Below are 21262 nucleotides of genomic sequence, written 5' to 3' on the forward strand. Positions count from 1 at the left end.
GCCTAGAAAATCCCACGGATGGAGGAACCATGGGGTCTCAAAGAGTAGTCGGATACGACCGACCGACTTCACTTCTTCTTATTCAAACTAAGATAGATAATTCTCTATTAAATATCGAAATTGTGTATTTGTGTATAACAAGTGGTTTCTTTTGTTAATGAATCCTTAAAACCTGAAACAAAAATTAAAACTTTCAGCAAAACACCATTAGGAAAACGGAATGAAATAAAACGCTGCTTTGCTGGTCAGAGGCTGCTAGGACAGTAAGTCCTCATTAGCAAAGCCTACTAATGTAGCAGAAGCACATTTTTCCTTTCCATTCCTAAATTCATCAATGTAATGCCAAGGGGAATACTGACTCAGAACATCCGAATCATTTGCAGACAAATGCAAAATCACATCTGATATAAGAAGACCACCCTAAATGACACAGGCGACTCTCCACCAATCATCCTTTCTTCTCTTTGCAAAGGTGACAAGAAAACATGGACCAATTTCTTGGTACCTACAGGCAACTGGGGCCTCTATATCCGGGAAAAGGAAGGAAGGACCACCCAGAAACTTAAAAACTGATCATCAAATGCTCACTCCTGAAGAATTTCAAGTAGGACTGTGTGACCAATATCTCCCCTAATCCAGGAACAATGAAATTGTATCACCTCAGGCAAACCAAGAACCTGTATGAGGTGTCAGATTAGGGCATGTGGTGACTGTCAAGAAAGACATATGATGGGAGAAGAGTCACATATCTCTAGGTCTACATCAGTCCCAAATTATCGGGGAGAGTCGGTGTCTGGACACTAGGAACAATAGGAAGACTCGGGACCTATGCTAAGACACCGCAGCAGAGCCTTACCAATGCAGACAAGCGGAGAGACACAGCCCCCCTTCTCCAGGCACACCCTCCCCAGTCATCCCCCCCAGGCCCACATGGGTATCCGTGTGGAACATGGAAGACAGGGAGATATGAAGAGATAAAAGCACCAGGTAAGCACACACACATCTGGTGAGGCTGGAAGCGAGTCCCCTCATCACCTGCACACGGGCCAGCTCAGCGCCCTCCTCCTGGACTGACCTGTGACATCCAGGCGGAAGGAGACCTTCTGGCCCCCGGCCTCGCAGCTGTACTCCCCGGCGTCCGCCTTGCCCGCCTGCTGCACCACCAGCCGCCTGGTGCAGCCCTTGGCTTCCACACACACTTTCGAGCTCGAACTCAGCTTCTTGCCATCCTTGTACCACGTCACCTCCGTCTGGGCCTGGGCCACCTCGCAGCTCAGCGTGGCACTGGTTCCCGCCACGGCCTGCACTTCACTGCGTGCCAGCTGCTCCTTGGCGAACACCACCAAGGGCTCTGGGGACAGAGGGGGATACACAGGGTCAGAGACCGCATCTCAGTCAGGATGGCAGCCCCAGGCAAAGAATAGGATGGGGAGTTGGGAGCAGGTGGAGGGGGAAATGGGGCTGGAAGTTTCTCGGGGATCTGCACCAGTCTTGTGCCCTGCAGAGGTTCCCCAAACTTTCTTAGCAACAAGTGACATAATTTATGCATTCTCCTGCATGTGAGCTGTCCGTGTGAGCTGGCTCACGATGTGGTGGCCTTCGGATCAGCCTCATCCCCTACTACTGGCATCAACAGGGTCACAAGGCAAGTATTCCCCAAACTTTCTAGATGCACCCACAGTCTTCTCCATCAGGTGCAGGCAGGAACTTTTCACCTGCAGTCCATGGAGAGGGCTGAGGCTCAGCGCCCTTGCCTACTCTTACTATTGTCAACGATGGCAATCTGGGGGAGCTTTTGCACCTCCCCGTTGCTTTCTTTGTCATTGTCTGAGGAATGAAGAAGCTAAGCAACTGTCCCCTTGGGACTGGGTTCGCCATTTCTTCTTTCTGGTGACACTATTCACATCTTCTGCCCGCTTACCAACAGGACGGGAATTGTAGGGTATGATATGTACATTCCGAGACTTCCTATATAAGGCTAGAATCTTTTCCACAGGAATGTGCAGCCCATGTTCTCATCTGCAATGAATGAGATTTCCTGACGCTCCACCTTCACCTGTTCTCACTGCGAGCAAACTGGCGGGAGTGAGTGTTACCTCCTCCGTCTTACACATTCTTCCTGAGGACTCAAACTCAAGAACCTTTTCTGATGTTTTGCTCATCAGTGTTTGCTCTTCTGTGTTGTCACTGTTCAAAATTTCTGCCCTATTTTCAATAGCACCGACTGTCATCCATGTGTTCACTTTAAGGAACTTTTTTGTCCTTAAATGCTAGGCACTGACAAGAATGTGTGTTCTAAACGTCTTTCATATCTGTGTGGTATGCCTTTTACTAACTCATGCTGTCTTCTGATGAATCTTCATGCTTAGTCTTAAGGTACTCAAGTATGTTAAATTTCTCTCATTATGGTTAGTACACCTGTATTCTAAGAGATCACCTTTATCCTAAATTAATCAAAACCATCTATCTTGTCATCTATGATTTTTCCCTTTAATTCCATGGTCTCTAACTCAGCAGGAGCTGACTATGTGTGGTATGAGTTACTGGTCTAATCTTTTTTCTATACGGTTAAATGGGTCAAGTGACATTTGTTAAAACCATGCTGTCCCTACCCCTCTCGCCATTCCACATTTTTTAAAGAGGAGAAGGGGAATGTGGTCGTCCATTCATGCCCAGGTCTGTGTATGAGGTCACTGTTCTGGCCCTTTGCTTATCTATCCTTTCAGTTAGGCACTATTCTATTCATTTCTGTAGCTTTACATCAGTTGATACTTGGCATAGCAAATAAATCACCTTTTGCCCTTCCTCAAGAGTAACTGACTGTACATGGTCTTTGCAACTTGTCAGTTTTCAAAATCCCCACTAAAGAAACATTTTTTGAATTTTAATTGGTATTGAAAATTGTTTATTCTTCCACAGATTTCTACCTCTTCAGAACTTCCCATCTCTCTCTCAAAAAAATTTTAATAATCCTCCCCAAGCATCTCTCAGCACTTTTTATTAGACCTGGAATTAGAAAATGATTCTTTTTATGCTATTGTAACTCTCTTAAAGTCTCATTTTCAGATGTTTGTTGCTACCATGTAGACACAGAAGTGTCTACTTCATATTGATTTTTTATATGGTAATCATTCTTAATTATCTTATTAGGTCTCATAATTTATCTTTTGGATAAATCGTGAATTTCACTTTTATTTTTTCACTCTATTGCTTTGTTTTTGTCTTAACTGTATTGTAAAATGTCAGATAAAAACAGTAACAGCTGGTTGCCTTGTCTGCCTCCCAAAGCTTTCAAACTTTCACTTTTCTGTGTGCAATTAGCTTGTCTGTCTACAACATCACTTGTCAAATTAAGAAAAAACAGTTTTAGTTACAGTTTGTTAAGAGTTTTATGGCATGAATTGATGCTAATCCTATTAAACATTGCTTCTGCATTTATAATGCCAAATCTCATCAAATCCTTTGTCCTACATGTTGAATACAGATTGATTTGTGATGTTTCCAGTGTTTCAACAACCTGGCATTTCTGGCTGTTGCTTTCCTCACAATGCATTTGCAATTTTCCTCTTAATATACTGCTGAATTTATCTGGACAGTATTTTGCTTCATATTTTAGCCTTGATATCCATAACAGACAGGTCTGTAATTTTAACCCTTACTACTTTCCTTGTCAGATATCAGTATCAATGGTACACTATCTACATGAAACAAATCAGAGACTGTAGTCTTTTTTCTATTCTCGAGAAAAATTTCCCTGAACATGGATTTTTCCCCAAGTATTTCATATAATTTACCAGCGTAAACTACCAGGATTAGATCATTTCCTATCCAGAGTTTTCACTATGGTGCTAATCACTTAAAAGATTATAGGACTATTCCAGTTGAATGTTTCTTGTGTCACTCCTAAGACAGTTTCCTAAAAATCTAACCAATTTCTCATAAGCTTTCATATTTATTGCCATGAAAAAAATTGCTATATTCTCCTAAAATACAATTTTTTTAAAGATACATACAATGCTGATATAGGAGAAGCAACTATTCCTTTCCAAGTCTAAATCTATAAATCAGACTCCAAGCAGAATTCTGACACAGAATGTTCTAATAGAAGAAAAAAGGAATCGATATTTGCTTTGAAAAGAGAATTCCAGACCTCACGTGTCCATATTTCAGGCACATACTGACCAATTCTCTGCTCTATTTACTTTGCACACATATTACAAGAAAAATGGATCTAGATTTTGTTACATACAAAATATACAAAATTTGTAGATACACACGCAAGCATGCTCAGTCACTTCAGTCATGTCTGACTCTTTGCAAAACCATGGACTGCAGCTCAACGGGCTCCTCTGCCCATGGGATTCTCCAGGCAAGAATACTGGAGTGGGTGGCCATTCCCTCCTCCAGGGGGTCTTCCTGACTCAGGGATCGAACCTGCATCTCCTGCATTGCAGGCAGATTCTTTACCCACTGAGCCATCTCGGAAGTCCTATAGATACACAGTTAACTTCAATATCCATGTGCAAGGAAGAAAGAGTGTCCAGAACACTTAAAACTTTGGTAATCTATAGCTTGCTCTTGAGATAAGTCCAAGCCTATGCAGCAAAAATTTCCCCTGGTCCTAGTTTAATGAGATTCAACCATCTCTCCTCGTGTGAACCCCCATGCATTGCTGGGTGGGGTATCCAGGAGCTGTCAGGACAGCCAAGAGGAGCAAATTCACATACCCACAGTTGAAAGGCATCTGGTTTACATCAGACTCCAAGTGCAAGACAGAACCAGAGGCCCAGACACCAGGGAACACCCAGACGACCCTGGGCACATGCTGGGAACTGACGGCCGTGCATCACTGTGTGGAAACGCCACTCTCGGTTTACAGGATGTCTTTATCCCTTCTGTTCACACCCTCCCATCCAGCGCCCTTTGCCTGGCCTTGGGTATGAAAATGGGGGTGGGAGGACAGAAGGCTGAAAGACATGAAGTCTAGGGGAAAGATCATCGGGTCTGTCAGGGGTGCAAGCCCGTCCCATCGCCTCCACATAAGGCTAACTTACTACCTCCAAACTGACCTGTGACGTCCAGGTGGAAGGAGACCTTCTGGCCCCCGGCCTCGCAGCTATACTCCCCGGCGTCCGCCTTGCCCGCCTGCTGCACCACCAGCTTCCGGGTGCAGCCCTTGGCCTCCAAGTGCACTTTCGAGCTCGAACTCAGCTTCTTGCCATCCTTGTACCACGTCACCTCCGTCTGGGCCTGGGCCACCTCGCAGCTCAGCGCGGCACTGGCCCCCGCCACGGCCTTTACCTCCTTATGCATTGGCTGCCCCTTGATAAACACTGCAGAGGAGTCTGGGCACAGAGAGGGATACACAGGGTCAGAGACACAAATCAGATCCTATTCCAGGGCATCTTCCCGACCCAGGGATCGAACACACATCTCTGGTGTCTCCTGCATGGGCAGGCAGATTCTTTTCCTCTAGCACCACCTGGGAAGTACAAACCAGCTTATGAGACCAAAACTTCAGGGTTCAGGAAATTTTCTCCTTGGAGCCAGTGATGCTCTAAGCCCAGAAAGGTGCACAGGTAAAGAGTCTGATATGTCTCCTGTGTCAGAACCTCACGTGTATTATAGTCATGTTCTAACTCAAAAGTAATTCCTAAGGCTGGGAGAAGGTGGCCAAGGTTATCCCAGCATCTGTCACAGCTAGCTCACTGTCCTTCCCACATGACAGTCACCGCTGGTGGACAGACTGAATTGTGTGCTCTTGTATCCCCAGAACCAGGCATATGGTATATTCCCCACAAACTAGTCCACGTTTTTCAAGGTATAACGCATATGTAAAGTACATGAATTCATTTACAGCTCAATAAAGTTTAGGTGTACCTATCCCCATGTGACCAAAACACATCAGTTCAGTTCAGTTCAGTTCAGTCATTCGGTCGTGTCCAACTCTCCGCGACCCCATGAATCGCAGCACGCCAGGCCTCCCTGTCCATCACCAACTCCTGGAGTTCACTCAAACTAACGTCCATCGAGTCCATGATGCCATCCAGCCATCTCATTCTCTGTCATCCCCTTCTCCTCCTGCCCCCAATCTCTCCCAGCATCAGAGTCTATTCCAATGAGTCAACTCTTCGCATCAGGTGACCAAAGTATTGGAGTTTCAGCTTCAACATCAGTCCTTCCAATGAACACCCAGGACTGATCTCCTTTAGGATGGACTGATTGGATCTCTTTGCAGTCCAAGGGACTCTCAAGAGTCTTCTCCAACACCACAGTGAAAAAGCATCAATTCTTCAGCGCTCAGCTTTCTTCACAGTCCAACTCTCACATCCAAACATGACCACTGGAAAAACCATAGCTTTGACTAGACAGACCTTTGTTGGCAAAGTAATGTCTCTGCTTTTGAATATGCTATCTAGGTTGGTCATAACTTTCCTCCCAAGGAGTAAGTGTCTTTTAATTTCATGGCTGCAATCACCATGTGCAGTGATTTTGGAGCCCCCAAAAATAAAGTCTGACACTGTTTCCCATCTATTTCCCATGAAGTGATGGGACCAGATGCCAGACCTTTATATCAGATGCCATGATCTTAGTTTTCTGAATGTTGAGGTTTAAGCCAACTTTTTCACTCTCCTCTTTCACTTTCATCAAGAGGCTTTTTAGTTCCTCTTCACTTTCTGCCATAAAGGTAGTGTCATCTGCACATCTGAGGTTATTGATATTTCTCCCGGCAATCTTGATTCCCGCTTGTGCTTCTTCCATCAACAGACAACATTTCCAGCTCCCCATTCACTACTGACCACGCCCCCAAAGTCACCTTTTGACCTTTATCACCATCAACAACTTTTACCTGTTCTTTGACTTCACATGAATGGAATTAAACATCATATGTTCTTTGGGTCTGTTTTCTTCCACTCAACATAATGCTTGTAAGATCTATCTGTGCTATGCATGAGGCAGCAGCCTGTTCTTTCATACCGATGGATAGGATCTGTCGTTTGAGCAAGCACCACGATTTATTTTCTCCTCTTTTCTCTTATGGTTCATTTGGGTTGCTTCCAATGTGGCGATGTGATGTGTGAAGTTGCTATGAACATTCTTTCACGTATCTTTTAGAGCACTACAACGGCTGGGACACAGAAGCATCTGCTTTTGGCTTTCGCAGATATTTCCAGTTTACCAAAACTGTTTTACCAACTTATGCTGCCAACATAAGTGTGTGGATTTCCAGTTCTCCACATCCTTACCAACAGCTTATATCACCGATTATAATAACTGTGCATACGCCATCAAATTTAAGTAAATACAGAGATGATCTCAGAGATTCCATGTTACAGATGCAGTCATTCACTTATTCACTGAATCACTGACGAAACTAATGTCAATGAAGGGTCTATTATCTGCAGGCACTACGGTGGTAGCTTGGAATGCTACACCACAGCTGGAAATGTGTACAACACAGTCTCTGTGCTTATAGATCCTACCTTCTATTGAGGAAAGATAAGCAAACATATAAGCCTGACAATGATGTAATGCTAAGTTGAGTGCTGTGAGGAAGTAAGTGATATGCTAGAGAAAAGGGACTGATTGGTGGCTTAGATATGGCGGTCCGAGCAAACCTTGCTAAGGAGTGATGTTTAGGTGAAGGCTAAATGATAGAAGGGAGGTAGCCCTGAAGAAAGCTGAGCGGGTCACTATAATAGAGATGAGACCTACAGCCAAGGCGCTCCTAAAGGGAAAGATATGGAATGAGTGAGGAAGGTAAAGGGGAATTGTACTTTTAGAACCACACTGGGCATCCGATTTTCTCCTGTGGACATTGCTGCTCCTTGGTATGGCATGACAATATAAGGTATAGGGTTGCTACTATGAAACAAGAATACTGTCCATGCTGTGGACACCTTGTGTGAATAGAGAGACGAAGTTAGAGATTGAGGAGGCAAGCCTCCAGGGAAAAGAGACTTTGAGGAATTGAGCCCCACACTCAGTTACATTTCCCCCAAGATGTTTGATGATTTCCCCAGCTGCATGACCCAGGGGACTATGAAGCTAAGCAGAAGATCTCTGAAAAGTAGAGCAGACATTTTAGCACCTTGCATTAACAGAGAGACAAAGATAGGGTTGAGTCTCTGCTTGGAAAGAGACTCTCACCCCTGCCCAAGTCTCTGCAGGAATCCTTGGAGGATGCCCCGGACTAGAAGCCAACCAGAGACAAACAACCCTGATCAAAACTGCAATGCAGCCTTGACTCAGTGCAGTACCGGGACAGGCTAAAATTCTTAGTTGTTTCCTTTATCCCTAGCAAAAGAAATACTGATCCTCTTTCTAAAGTAAGATAACATCATCCATGTTCAAAAAAAAAAAAAAAAAAAAACCAATATCTGACCATCAACTGAAAATTCACTGGCTTGCCAAGGACAGGAGTAAATAGGAATTTTTTAAAAAGGCAATATTAGATGATCAGTTTTATGGTTATCAGACCAGGAGTTAACCATGTGCGCAGTTGCTAAGTTGTGTCTGACTCTTAGCGACTCCATGACCTGTAGCCCACCAGGCTCCTCTATCCATAGGATTTCCCAGGCAATAACACTGGAGTAGGTTGCCATTTCCTCCTCCAGGGGCTCTTCCCAACCCAGGGACTGAACCCATGTCTGTTGTGTCTCCTGCACCTGGGGAGCTGATATATAAGCGTGATAATATTTCTTTAATATGAAAGAAAAGAAAATAGGTCAAATATAAAAATTTTACTACCAACTCTAAGAATCTATAGATTCTGTAAGAAATTAAACAAACATAAATTATAAAATGGGAAAACAGAACTGAAAGTAAACACACTATAAGTGGATTTGACAACAGATCAGATACAAAGGAATAGAAAACTAGCGAACTGGAGGACAGAGCTAAAGAAAACACCTCAGCTAAAGTAGACAGAGAAAAAGAACTGAGGTAGAGAGAAGAGAGAAAAAAAGAACTGAGGTAGAGAGAAAGATACGTGAGAGACACAGGAGAAAACTTACTCCATGACTGAGCAAAGACAAAAATCTGCACTCAAAATGCTCTGGAATTCTAACCCAGATGCATACAAAGAAAACCATACCTAAGTGCATCAATATAAACTGCTGAAAGTCAAAAACAGTATCTTAAAAACAACAGGGAAAGAAAGATGGGACCTTGAGGGAAGATAAATCAGACAGTTGATATTCCAAAAAATACATGGAATCTGGAAGGTGGTGGAATAGTCTCTTAAAAAAAAAAATTTAATACAGTTTGGAGGGTGGATTGTTAAACTGTAATTTGATACTGAGAGAAAATAACCCTCAGAATATTGGGCTAGACTCTGGCTCTGTATTTCTCTGGCTATACGAACTTTGGCAAGTTACGGAGTTTCTTTTTTGTGCCTTATCTTAAAATGGGAATTCCTCTTCCTGAAGCGGGTGTGAAACTTAGACAAGTAAAGAGACAAGAAGCACTCATAGAATCTGGCCCTAGGTGTATGATTAATACGTGTTAGCTGCTATGTCGTCAGTTTTGCGAGGAAACGGGCTTCTAGGCGGCATGATCACACACTCCTCACTCCCTAATAGTTAACTTGAGGAACATTAAGAAGCTTCAAGGAACCCACCTGCGACACTGAGCTGGAAGGAAACCTTCCAGGTCTCAACTTTTCAACCAGAGTCCCCAGGCTCTGCCTTGCCCACCTGCTGCACCACCAGGCTCCAGATGCAGACCTTGGCCTCCACATACACTTCCAAGCTTCTGCCCTCTTTGAATCATGTAACCTCTGTCTGGGCTACCTTACAGCTTAGCGTGGCTCTGGCCCACCACCTCAGCCTGCACTTCCCCGCATGCTGGGTACACCCTGGAAAACATCAATGTGGGCTCTGAGGACAGGGAGGAACAAGCGGTCAGAGACAATCAAATTTCTAGAACTGGATGAGGGCTCGCCTTCTGGAACTCAAAACTAGAAGGCCTCGGCCCCAAGCTGGCCCTATTCCTAGCTTTCTCAAGGCAGGGAACTTCACAGGGAGAAGATGCACAAAGCAGGGAACAGGATAGTTCTTGGAATCTGAACGCTCCCAGTTCAATCGTGTTCAGGTTGATATATGCTACAACCCAGGTTTACTCATCACCTGTGATCTCATAATTACTCTAACAAAGGGAGGCATAATTTGAGGCTGGCACATCAGAGAACTGGTATTCTCAGGGAGAGTTGCTTATACCATGTTACCAAACACAGCCGATTCTCCTGTCACAGGAACATCAATATGCTAATACAGTCTACCACTTCTAGCAGGCCAACCACCATTGGTGTAATCAGATCGTGTAATCAAAACCTTGGCCTTGTAATCAGATGTTCTTTTTTAATTAACTTATTGTATTTGCTTCATATCACATTACTCTAGAACCCATTCTATTACTCCAGATTTGATTTTCTTCTTTATAAAATAAATTCATTGGTAATTCTTTCAGTGAGAGTTTGTGAATCGTAAATTCTCTCCACTTACTCTGTGCTCTTCATTGCTGCTGATAAACCTAAAGAAGAATAAATATCATCCCATTAATCTTTTTTCTCTTTGGAAATAAATGGGGAAACAGTGGAAACAGTGTCAGACTTTATTTTTGGGGGCTCCAAAATCACTGCAGATGGTGATTGCAGCCAGGAAATTAAAAGACGCTTACTCCTTAGAAGGAAAGTTATGACCAACCTAGACAGCATATTGAAAAGCAGAGACATTACTTTGCCAACAAAGGTCTGTCTAGTCAAGGCTGTGGTTTTTCCAGCGGTCATGTATGGATGTAAGAGTTGGACTATAAAGAAAGCTGAGTGCTGAAAAACTGGTGCTTTTGAACTGTGGTGTTGGAGAAGACTCTTGAGAGTCCCTTGGACTACAAGGAGATCCAACCAGTCCATCCTAAAGGAGATCAGTCCTGGGTGTTCATTGAAAGGACTGATGTTGAAGCTGAAACTCCAATACTTTGGCCACCTGATGCGAAGAGTTGACTCATTGGAAAAGACCCTGATGCTGGGAAAGATTGAAGGCAGGAGGAGAAGGGGACGACAGAGGATGAGATGGTTGGATGGCATCACTGACTCGATGGACGTGAGTCTGAGTGAACTCCGGGAGATGGTGATGGACAGGGAGGCCTGGCGTGCTGCGACTCATGGGGTCGTAGAGAGTCGGACACGACTGAGCGGCTGAGCTGAGCTGAACTGAACTGAAGATCTCCTCTTGGTTTTTGACCTTCTGCAGTTCACTATCATGTGTCTGGCTGAGACTGTTTTTACAATTTCCATGATTACTTACAAACCTTACAGTTTAGGATTTAGGTCTTTCATCATTTCTAAAATGTCTCCAATTATTTCCTTCATTATTTCGTCTTCCTCATTATTTCCAGTCTCTCCTAGAAGTCTTTTTAGACATACATGTGGCCTGCTTCTCATCTCTGTTGTATTGTTAACTGTTATTACTTCTTTGTGATTCATTCTAACTTTCTCAGATATATCTTCTAATTCAGTAATTTTATGTTCAACCATGTTTAATTTGCTGTTTGTTCCTCTTATAAATTGTTCATTATAAATTTTACGTTTCCTTTCCAAGAAATGTCCCTTGTTCCTTTAAATCTGCCTTTTCCGTAGCATTACACTTTTTCTTACGTTTTCAAGTCCTCCATACATCTTTTTAATCATTTTAAATAGATTTATATTCTCTTTCAGACTGCTGTTCTATCATCTGAAGTTCCTGGGTGGTCTAATCTTGCTTATGTTTGTAAGTTCCAACTCTCATTTATATTGGATAATTCCTCTGATACTTAGATTTTTATTGTGAGAGCATATTTATCAGGGATTCTTTTTTAAAGACTTTTATTTATTTGGCCATGCCACGCAGCTTATGGGATTTTAATTCCCTAATCAGGGATTGAACTCAGGCTCTTAAAAGTGAAAGTGGGGAGTCCCAACCACTGAGCCCCCAAGGAATTCCCCAGGGATTCATTAAGTATGACCTGGTAGTGGAGGGGTATCCTTCCTGAATGCTTTCCATTTACTCCCGTCAGGTATTCCAGGAGTATCACCGGCCTAGAGTTTCATTTTTAGCTTAACTTCTTATTCTGGGGTCCCATATATGATACATTCACATTCCAATCCATTTCTTTTCACACCCAAGCCAAGGAAAATAGAAAAATACTTTGACACCTCCCTGGGCTATGGGTAGTTTACTCTTCCGGTCCAACTTTTCCTTAAACACGTGGTTCCGTAAGGTTCTCAGATTTGTCCAGTTGTCTCAGTTCCAGTCCTCTAACTCTCTTGAGCCAAAGTTCCTACTGCCTATTTGCAAGTCAGACCCAGATCCCTGAAACCAAAACACCACAACAACATCAGTGCACCAGCTCATCACTGACTGCTTTCGTCTTTCATTCCACTTCGCTTCCAACCTAGAAATTTCCCTTTTTTCCCCCTGCCAGTTCAGATATTAACTTAACCTAACACCTCATGCGAACAGTTGACTCATTGGAAAAGACTCTGATGCTGGGAGGGATTGGGGGCAGGAGAAGAAGGGGACAACCGAGGATGAGATGGCTGGATGGCATCACGGACTCGATGGACGTGAATCTGAGTGAACTCCGGGAGTTGGTGATGGACAGGGAGGCCTGGCGTGCTGCGATTCATGGGGTTGCAAAGAGTCAGACACGACTGAGCGACTGAACTGCACTGAACTGAACTTTGCTACATTTTGTCCACAAGAAAAGGCCATGTGAAGATACAGGAAGAGAGCTCTCACAAGAAACTGATTATGACGGCACCTTGATATTGGACTTCCAACCTCCAGAACTGCAAGGAAAAATAAAGGTTTGTTGTTGAGGCCATACAATCTGTGGTATTTTGCTATAAAAACCTGAGCTGACTAATACACTGGATAAATAAAATACACTGTACCTCTCCTCTTGAATTCTTTAAAATGTTCGATGGTTAAAGCCAAAGATCATCACACACTGGATAAGTTTACGATGCACACAGAGATGATGCATAAGACAACTGGTAACGTCAAGAAGAGACAACAAAAGTACTTACATATAAGTTCTACAAGTCAGCTGAAGTAGTAAAATTCTGGATTCTAAGCAGGTGGTGAGGAGTATGTTTATTGCAATCCCTAGGGTAACTACTGTGTCACAACAGACAAATTAAAATGCAATACTAAAAACATCATAAATAACCCCAAAAGATAGGAAAGGTAAAGAGAGAAAAAAACAAAAATAAATATTAAGGCAGTAGACCAGAATTCAAATAATTACCACATTAACAACAAGTCTAGTCTAAACACACCTATTATAAGAGATTGTCGGGATGTGTAAAAATGACCCAACATTATGCTGTCTGCAAGAAACTCACATCAAATATGTATAGATAAAAGAATGAAACAATATATACAATGCAAACAATAATCGAGACAAATCTTGCGTATCTACATTAATACCAAATAGAATAGACTTTTGAGCCAAAAAAGTTACCAGCAATAAAGAGGAGTATTACCTAAAGATAAACCAGTCAACATAAAAAGAAGACATAACGATTCTAGATGAGTGAGCACCAAATAGCAGAGCTTCAAACTACATGAGACAAAGTCTGCCAGAACTGAGGGTAAAGCCAGAAATGCCAGTTACAGCTGGAGACGTCAGCACTCTTCACGCAATACCTGGTAGAACTCACAGACAGAACACCATTAGACGCCGAACCAGTAACCAGCACAATCGGACACGTGTAAGACACTCCACCCAAGGGCAAACTAGGCATCCCTTTCAAGTATACATGGAACAGTCACCAACATCTACCATACTGTGGTTTACTAAGAAAGCGCTAAACACTTCTAAAATCTAAAAAACATAAAGTATGTGCTAGTATGGACTAGGAATCAACAACAGAGAGGTAACAGCTAAATCTCTAAGCACTTGGAAATTAAACAACACACCTCTGAATAATACAGCAGTTGAATTTTTTTCAAGCAAAATTAGTAAATATTTTAGGCTGACTAACAATGAGAATACAGCATATCAAAATTTGAAGAATAAAGTTAAGGCAGCACTTAAGGAAATTTAAAGTATTAAACATTTATTTTATAAAAGAAAGATTTCCATCAGAAATCTAAGTTTATACCTTAAGAAATTCAACAAAGAAAAGATTAGACAGAAGGAAATAATAAAGATAACTTAAATCAATGAAATTAAAAAGAAAATCAATGAAACCTACATCTGGTTCTTTGAAAAGATCAATACAGTTGATAAACCTTTAACAAGAAAAAGAAAGACGATATAAACTGACAATACCAGGAATGAAAGAAGAAATATCACTATTTTAATATCACACTGCAGATATTAAAAATGAACAGAGGAAGACTGCAAACAACGCTATGAGCATGAAATAAACAAGTCTGATGAAGTAATCAACTTCTTAAAATCCAAAAACTAAAAAAAAACAAAAAAACAAAAACTTGCCAAGAGGAAACAGATAAACTATATACTTTCATAAGTATAGATAAAATGTTTTTATTATTCAGACCTCCAAAACAGAAATCTCTGGGCCAGGATGACTTCACTGGTTCACCCAGTGAAATAACCAAAACAGAAATTAAAGAGGGAACAGAACAGCATAGATTCTACACAATCTCTTTCAGAAAACAGAAGCAAAGAGAATACTCTTCAACACACTTTGTGATTCCAGCATTATCCTGATACCAAAGCCAGACAAAGACAGTGTAAGAAAGCTACAAACCGAAATTCCTCACGCACATAAATACAAAAGTACTCAATCAAACATTTTCAAACTGAATCCAGTAACACACAAAAAGAACACGACCCCACAAACAACCAAATGGGCATAATCCAAGAAATGCAAGGCTGCGTTCAATATTTTAAAGTCATCCTAAGACACGTTAGCAAGATGGCAAAATAATAACTTTTAAAAAAAACTCTCTTCCATGAAATCAATTAAGACATCTGCAAAAATTGTTGTAATCAACTTTCTCAAAGCTCTGGAAATTAACCAAAGGCGTCTTAGCAATCTGAGGAGCATACAGTCAAGAAAAACAACCACATCTTGGTAAGAACAGCAAAACGTGGTATTTTCACTTGCCCAATCCTCATACCCTTCTCCCTGGTTCTGACGTAGCCTTGAAAACCAACAGTCCACTATCACAATGAAAACCAGCAATTGGAAGCCTCCTGGTAGGTAAAGAATGAAATGAGGGCTCTTTCAAAGTTCCATTCCCAGAGAATAGTCATTATTTAAGCTGACTAGTGGTTCCTTGCCAGAGAAGGCAATGGCACCCCACTCCAGCACTCTTGCCTGGGAAATCCCATGGGCAGAGGAGCCTGGTAGGCTGCAGTCCATGGGATCAGGAAGAGTCGGACACGACTGAGCAACTCCCCTTCTCTTTTCCTTTTCACGCATTGGAGAAGGAAATGGAAACCCACTCCAGTGTTCTTGCCTGGAGAATCCCAGGGACGGGGGAGCCTGGTGGGCTGCTGTCTATGGGGTCGCACAGAGTCGGACATGACTGAAGTGACTTAGCAGCAGCAGCAGTGGTTCCTTGCAAAACCCCACAAACAAGGCTGTCTTTATTTATTCATTATCCAAGCCTGAACAGAAGCTCACCAAGTAAAAACAGCTTTTCCCCAGGGGTATTTGTTAAAAAATGATCACAGGCAGTTACTGAACACGGCTGTCTGGGTTTGTGGATAACAACTGGCAGACAACAGGCTAATCAATGGGCTTAAAAGGAAAAGCTGGATTATGAGATGTTAGTAGATGGCTTTGGAAAGCTCTGACCTCTTCCTGGGCATCTAGAAGGCCATCCATCCATGATACTCAGAAGACCCCTGAGAAGGTCCTAAACTCACACATCTGCCTCATGGAAGCCTGAAGTAAAGGCAGAGGTGGATATGGCTTTGAGTTACATGCAGGCAACAACACCCACACAAAGTCCCCTGGCAAAAACTGGGAGACGTACAGGTTACAGACATCGGAGGAAATCACTGTGAAATCATTAGCTGGCCAACAAGCTAACTGAAGAGAGACTTCAGTATCTTACACACACACACACACACACACACACACACACACACACACACACACACACAGACTTCACAGAATTCATTCAGGAAAGTCACTGAACATCCAAACAACAGCAGCAAAAGCAAACAGCGATACCAAGAAACACCAGGCAGGATGGGAGAATCTGAACTCCAGAGTTGCCACATATTATCACGTAATATTCCAGTTATCCACAAAGAATTACATAACATGCTAAGAAACAGGAAAGCATGGCCCACACACAGGCAAAGACACAGTCAACAGAAACTGCGCTTGAGAAAATCCAGATATTGGACTTATGAGAAAAAGTCTTGACATCAGCTATTTTAAGTATGCTTTTAAAAACCTAAAGGGAACAATTTACAATGAAATCAAGGAAGACATGAGGACAATGTCTCACCAGATAAATAATATTCATTAAGAGATATATTTTAAAATAGAAATCCTAAATTTAAAAAGTATAATAATTGAAATGAAACCTTCACTAATGAGGCAGTCAACAGCCAATTTAAGCAGGCAAAAGAAAGAATCATTCAAGTTAAAGACAGGTCTCTTGAAATTAGCCAGTCTGAGGATCAGAAAGAAAAAACCATGGAGAAAACGGACAGAGCCTCAGACAGCTATAGGACAACACGGATTGTACCGATACATGCAAGATGGGAGTCCACAGGAGGGGAGAAAGGGGCAAAGAGGTTATATGAAGAACTGGTCAGAAACTTCCAAAACTGATAAAGAACGTGAATCTCTTCACCTAAGAGGCTCAACAAACCCCACGAAGACAAACTGAAAGCGAGTCACACTCAGACAGTGTATGTCAAATTGTCAAAAGTCAGAAAAGCAGCCAGAAGTGACCTGCCACACCAAGAGCTCCTCAATGGGACAAATAGCTGATTTCTCCTCGGAAACCACAGAGGCCAGCAGACTGTGGGATGGTGTATTTAAACTGTTCAAAGAAAAAAACATCAACCAATGGTTTTAGATTTGCCAAGGCTGTCCTTCAAACGTGAGAGAGGACATAGTACAGCCCCAGATTAACAAAACCTAAGGATCGCTTTGCCGGCCCCCGTCCTACAAAAAATTCTAAAGTAATCTTTCAGCTCAAAATGAAGATACAAGACAGGAACTTGAAACTGTATGAAATCAAAGAATTACAGTAAATGTAGCTACACAAGTAAATATAAAAGCCAGGAGCATTTTTATTCTGTAATTCATCTTGTTTTTTATATGACTTTTAAAAGGGTATACACAATAATTATAAAACTACAAAGTTAATGGATACACTATGTATAAAGACAACTTGTAACAATGAGAACATTCAGCTTGGGGCACAAGTTGTAAATATGCAGAGTTTTTATTGAAACGAAAAGCATATAATTTCAAAGTTGATTATTATAAAGCTGTATGCTAATGACAAATCCCCAGGGTAATCACTTAAGAAAAAATGAATGTATATATGAATAAAGAAATGAAACAGTAACACAATGGCACACTAGAAAAAAATCAGTTAGTCATTAATGACAGTAATGCGGAAAGCAACAGCAGAAAGATATGACAAGAAACCGAGAACAGAATAGCAGAAGTAAGCCTTTCTTTTTAAGAAGTAACAACACAAAATGAATTTGTTTAAGTGCTGTCTGTAAGAGAGTCACTTTATGCCCAGACATACAAATGGGTTGAAAGTGAAAAGATACTCCATGCAAATAGCAATCAATAGAGACCTGAGGTGGCTATACTTAAGTAAAAAAAAAAAAAAGAAAAGACATTACAAGACATTATATTATAATATATATAATTTTAGACTGGGCTTCCCTGGTAGCTCCGAAGGTAGAGAATCCGCCTGCAATGACGGAGACCTGTGTTCAATCTCTGGGGTGGGACGATCCCCAGGACTCTTGCCTGGAGAATCCCGCAGACAGAGGAGCCTGGCGGGCTACAATCCACGAAGTCACAAAGAGTTTGACAAGACCAACTACTCACAGCACAGCACATAGATTAACGATGTTACATGCTGATTGAAAGAGTCTTAACTAAGAAGATAACACAGCCATAAACATGAGCTCAACTGAGCACAGCGCAGCAGGAGAGCTCCGAAACACATGGAACGAAAGCTAGGAGACTAAGACATAACCAGCTCTCCAAGAACCGCTGAAGGCTTCAGTACCCTACTCGGAATAAGGGACAGAATAACAGATCAACAAAGAAATCCAACATGAACAACACAACACAAGAAACCGGGCCTAACAGAATTAGAGCAGACACTCCCCCAATCAACAACAGAAGACACTCTGACCAACAACAGCAGACACTCCGCCCAACAACAGCAGACACTCAACCCGACAACAGCAGCAGACACTCCACTCAACAACAGCAGCAGACACTCCCCCCAACAACAACAGGAGACACTCCACCCAATCAACAACAGAAGACACTCTGACCAACAACAGCAGACACTCCCCCCAACAGCAGCAGACACTTACACTCCCCCAATCAACAACAGAAGACACTCTGACCAACAACAGCAGACACTCAACCCGACAACAGGAGCAGACACTCCCCCCAACAAATACAACAGATACTCCCCCCAACAACAGCAGCAGACACTCCACCCGACAACGGGAGACACACCACCCAACAACAGCAGACACTCCCCCCAACAACGGGAGACACACCTCCCAACAACAACAGCAGACACTCCCCCCAACAACAGCAGCAGACACTCCCCCCAACAACGGGAGACACTCCACCCAACAACAGCAGACACTCCACCCAACAACGGGAGACACACCTCCCAACAACAACAGCAGACACTCCCCCCAACAACAGCAGCAGACACTCCCCCCAACAACGGGAGACACTCCACCCAACAACAGCAGACACTCCACCCAACAACAGCAGCAGACACTCCCCCCAACAACGGGAGACACTCCACCCAACAACAGCAGACACTCTCCCCAACAACAGCAGCAGACACTCCCCCCAACAACGGGAGACACTCCACCCAACAACAGCAGACACTCCACCCAACAACAGGAGACACACCTCCCAACAACAACAGCAGACACTCCACCCAACAACAGCAGCAGACACTCCCCCCAACAACGGGAGACACACCTCCCAACAACAACAGCAGACACTCCCCCCAACAACAGCAGCAGACACTCCCCCCAACAACGGGAGACACTCCACCCAACAACAGCAGACACTCCACCCAACAACAGCAGCAGACACTCCCCCCAACAACAGCGGCAGACACTCCCCCCAACAACGGGAGACACTCCACCCAACAACAGCAGACACTCCACCCAACAACGGGAGACACACCTCCCAACAACAACAGCAAACACTCCCCCAATCAACAACAGAAGACACTCTGACCAACAACAGCAGCAGACACTCCCCCCAACAACAGCAGCAGACACTCCACCCAACAAATACAACAGACACTCCCCCCAACAACAGCAGACACTCCCCCCAGCAACAGCAGCAGACACATTTTGCTCAAGTACCTATGGAACACTCTAATATACGTTAAGCCATAAAACGCGTCTCAGTAAATCTTAAAAGACTGAAAGCATACCAAGAATCTTTTTGACTATGATGGAATGAAACTAAAAAGCAATAATTGAAGGAAAACTAGAAAATTCACAATCATATGTCAAAGTTAAACAATACACTCAAGAGAGATTTGCAAGGAAAATTAGAAAATATTTGGCGATAAATGAAAATGAAAGCACAGCATCCCGAAACTTATGAGACGCAGTGAAAGCAGGGCTTCCTACCACCCAGAGCTATACATTATAGGCCTATTAAAAAAAATTACAAATCAGTGATCTAACTTCATGCCTTAAGAAAAAGAAGATTACGTGAAACCCAAGCTCAGAAGAATGAAAACAATATAGAGTGCAAATAAACGAAATAGAGAATACAAAAGCGACAGAAAGAACTGAGAAAACCAAAAGGTGGTTTCTTGAAAAGATCGACAAAATTGACAAAACATTAGCTAGGCTGATCAAGAAAAACCCAGAAGACTAAAATTATTAAAATCAGGGGGAAAATAGGGACCTCAATAAAGACTTTGTAAAAGTTAGGATTATAACAGAATACTACAAACTACTGCATACCAACTAGATAACCTAGATGAAATGGAGAGATTCCCAGAAACACATAATCTATCAAACCTAACACAAGCATAAACAGGAAAGCTCTGAATGGACCTATAACAAGTAAAGAGATTTAATCAGTAATCAAAAGCAACATGAGAGGCATCCAGACCGGAAACGAAGTAAAACTATCTGCAGGTGACATGATCTGCACATGGAAAATCCTAAGGCATTCACAAAAGAACCAGCACAGTAAATAGACGGACTCAGAAAGGCTGCAGGCAGGCCAACGGCTACTGCCCAAGCACATATGGATCAAGTCTACTTCTTGACCAAGCCTATTTCTATGTCTTCAGTTTAGTTCAGCTGCTCAGTCGTGTCCCACTCTTTGCGAGCCCATGAGTCGCAGCACGCCTGGCCTCCCTGTCCATCACCAACTCCCGGAGTTCACTCAGACTCACGTCCATCGAGTCGGTGATGCCATCCAGCCATCTCATCCTCTCTCGTCCCCTTCTCCTCCTGCCCCCAATCCCTCCCAGCATCAGAGTCTTTTCCAATGAGTCAACTCTTCACATGAGGTGGCCTAAGTACTGGAGTTTCAGCTTCAGCATATTAGGAATGAGTAATTTAAAAGGAAATTAAGAAAATAATTCCATTCACAGTAACATAAAAAAGAATAAAATATTTAGCAACAAACACCACAATAAGCACAATTCTTGCACACTAAAAACTATAACATAATTGAAAGGAAGTTAAAACACCAAAATAAATAGAGTCATTTCATACTGTAGACTAGGAGACTAATACTGTTAAGATGTCAATTCCCCAAATTGATCTATACACTGGGTGCAATCCCAATCAAAATACCACCTGCTGTTTTTGCAAAATTTAAAAAAGATGATCCTAAAATTTATGTGCAAATGCAAGAGACCTCAAATAGCCAAATCAATGTTGTCTGGGGGAAAAAAAAGTTTAAAGGATTCACATGTCCCAACTTGAAAATTCACCACAAAGTTACAATGATCCAGACTGTAGCAGACATATACATCAATAGAGTAAAATTAAGAGTCCAGATAAA

At 42.5% G+C, this 21262-nt stretch overlaps 1 protein-coding gene across 42 annotated transcripts in view; it reads right to left on the reverse strand.

Annotated features, from left to right (window-relative positions):
• OBSCN (obscurin, cytoskeletal calmodulin and titin-interacting RhoGEF) overlaps positions 1 to 21262 on the reverse strand; it is a 231601-nt gene that overhangs the window by 186294 nt on the left and 24045 nt on the right. For 41 of the 42 annotated variants that reach the window (XM_060416153.1, XM_042249500.1, XM_060416154.1 and 38 more), the window contains exons 8-9: positions 5070 to 5345; positions 1076 to 1351 (exon numbers count right to left, since the gene is read on the reverse strand). In XM_060416153.1, coding sequence (XP_060272136.1) covers positions 1076 to 1351; positions 5070 to 5345 — 552 coding nt within the window. The remainder of the gene's footprint in view (positions 1 to 1075; positions 1352 to 5069; positions 5346 to 21262) is intronic. The other variant, XM_042249479.1, reaches the window with a different exon arrangement.

This window comes from Ovis aries, chromosome 5, assembly GCF_016772045.2.
Source record: "Ovis aries strain OAR_USU_Benz2616 breed Rambouillet chromosome 5, ARS-UI_Ramb_v3.0, whole genome shotgun sequence".
In the NCBI taxonomy this organism is placed as follows: domain Eukaryota; kingdom Metazoa; phylum Chordata; class Mammalia; order Artiodactyla; family Bovidae; genus Ovis; species Ovis aries.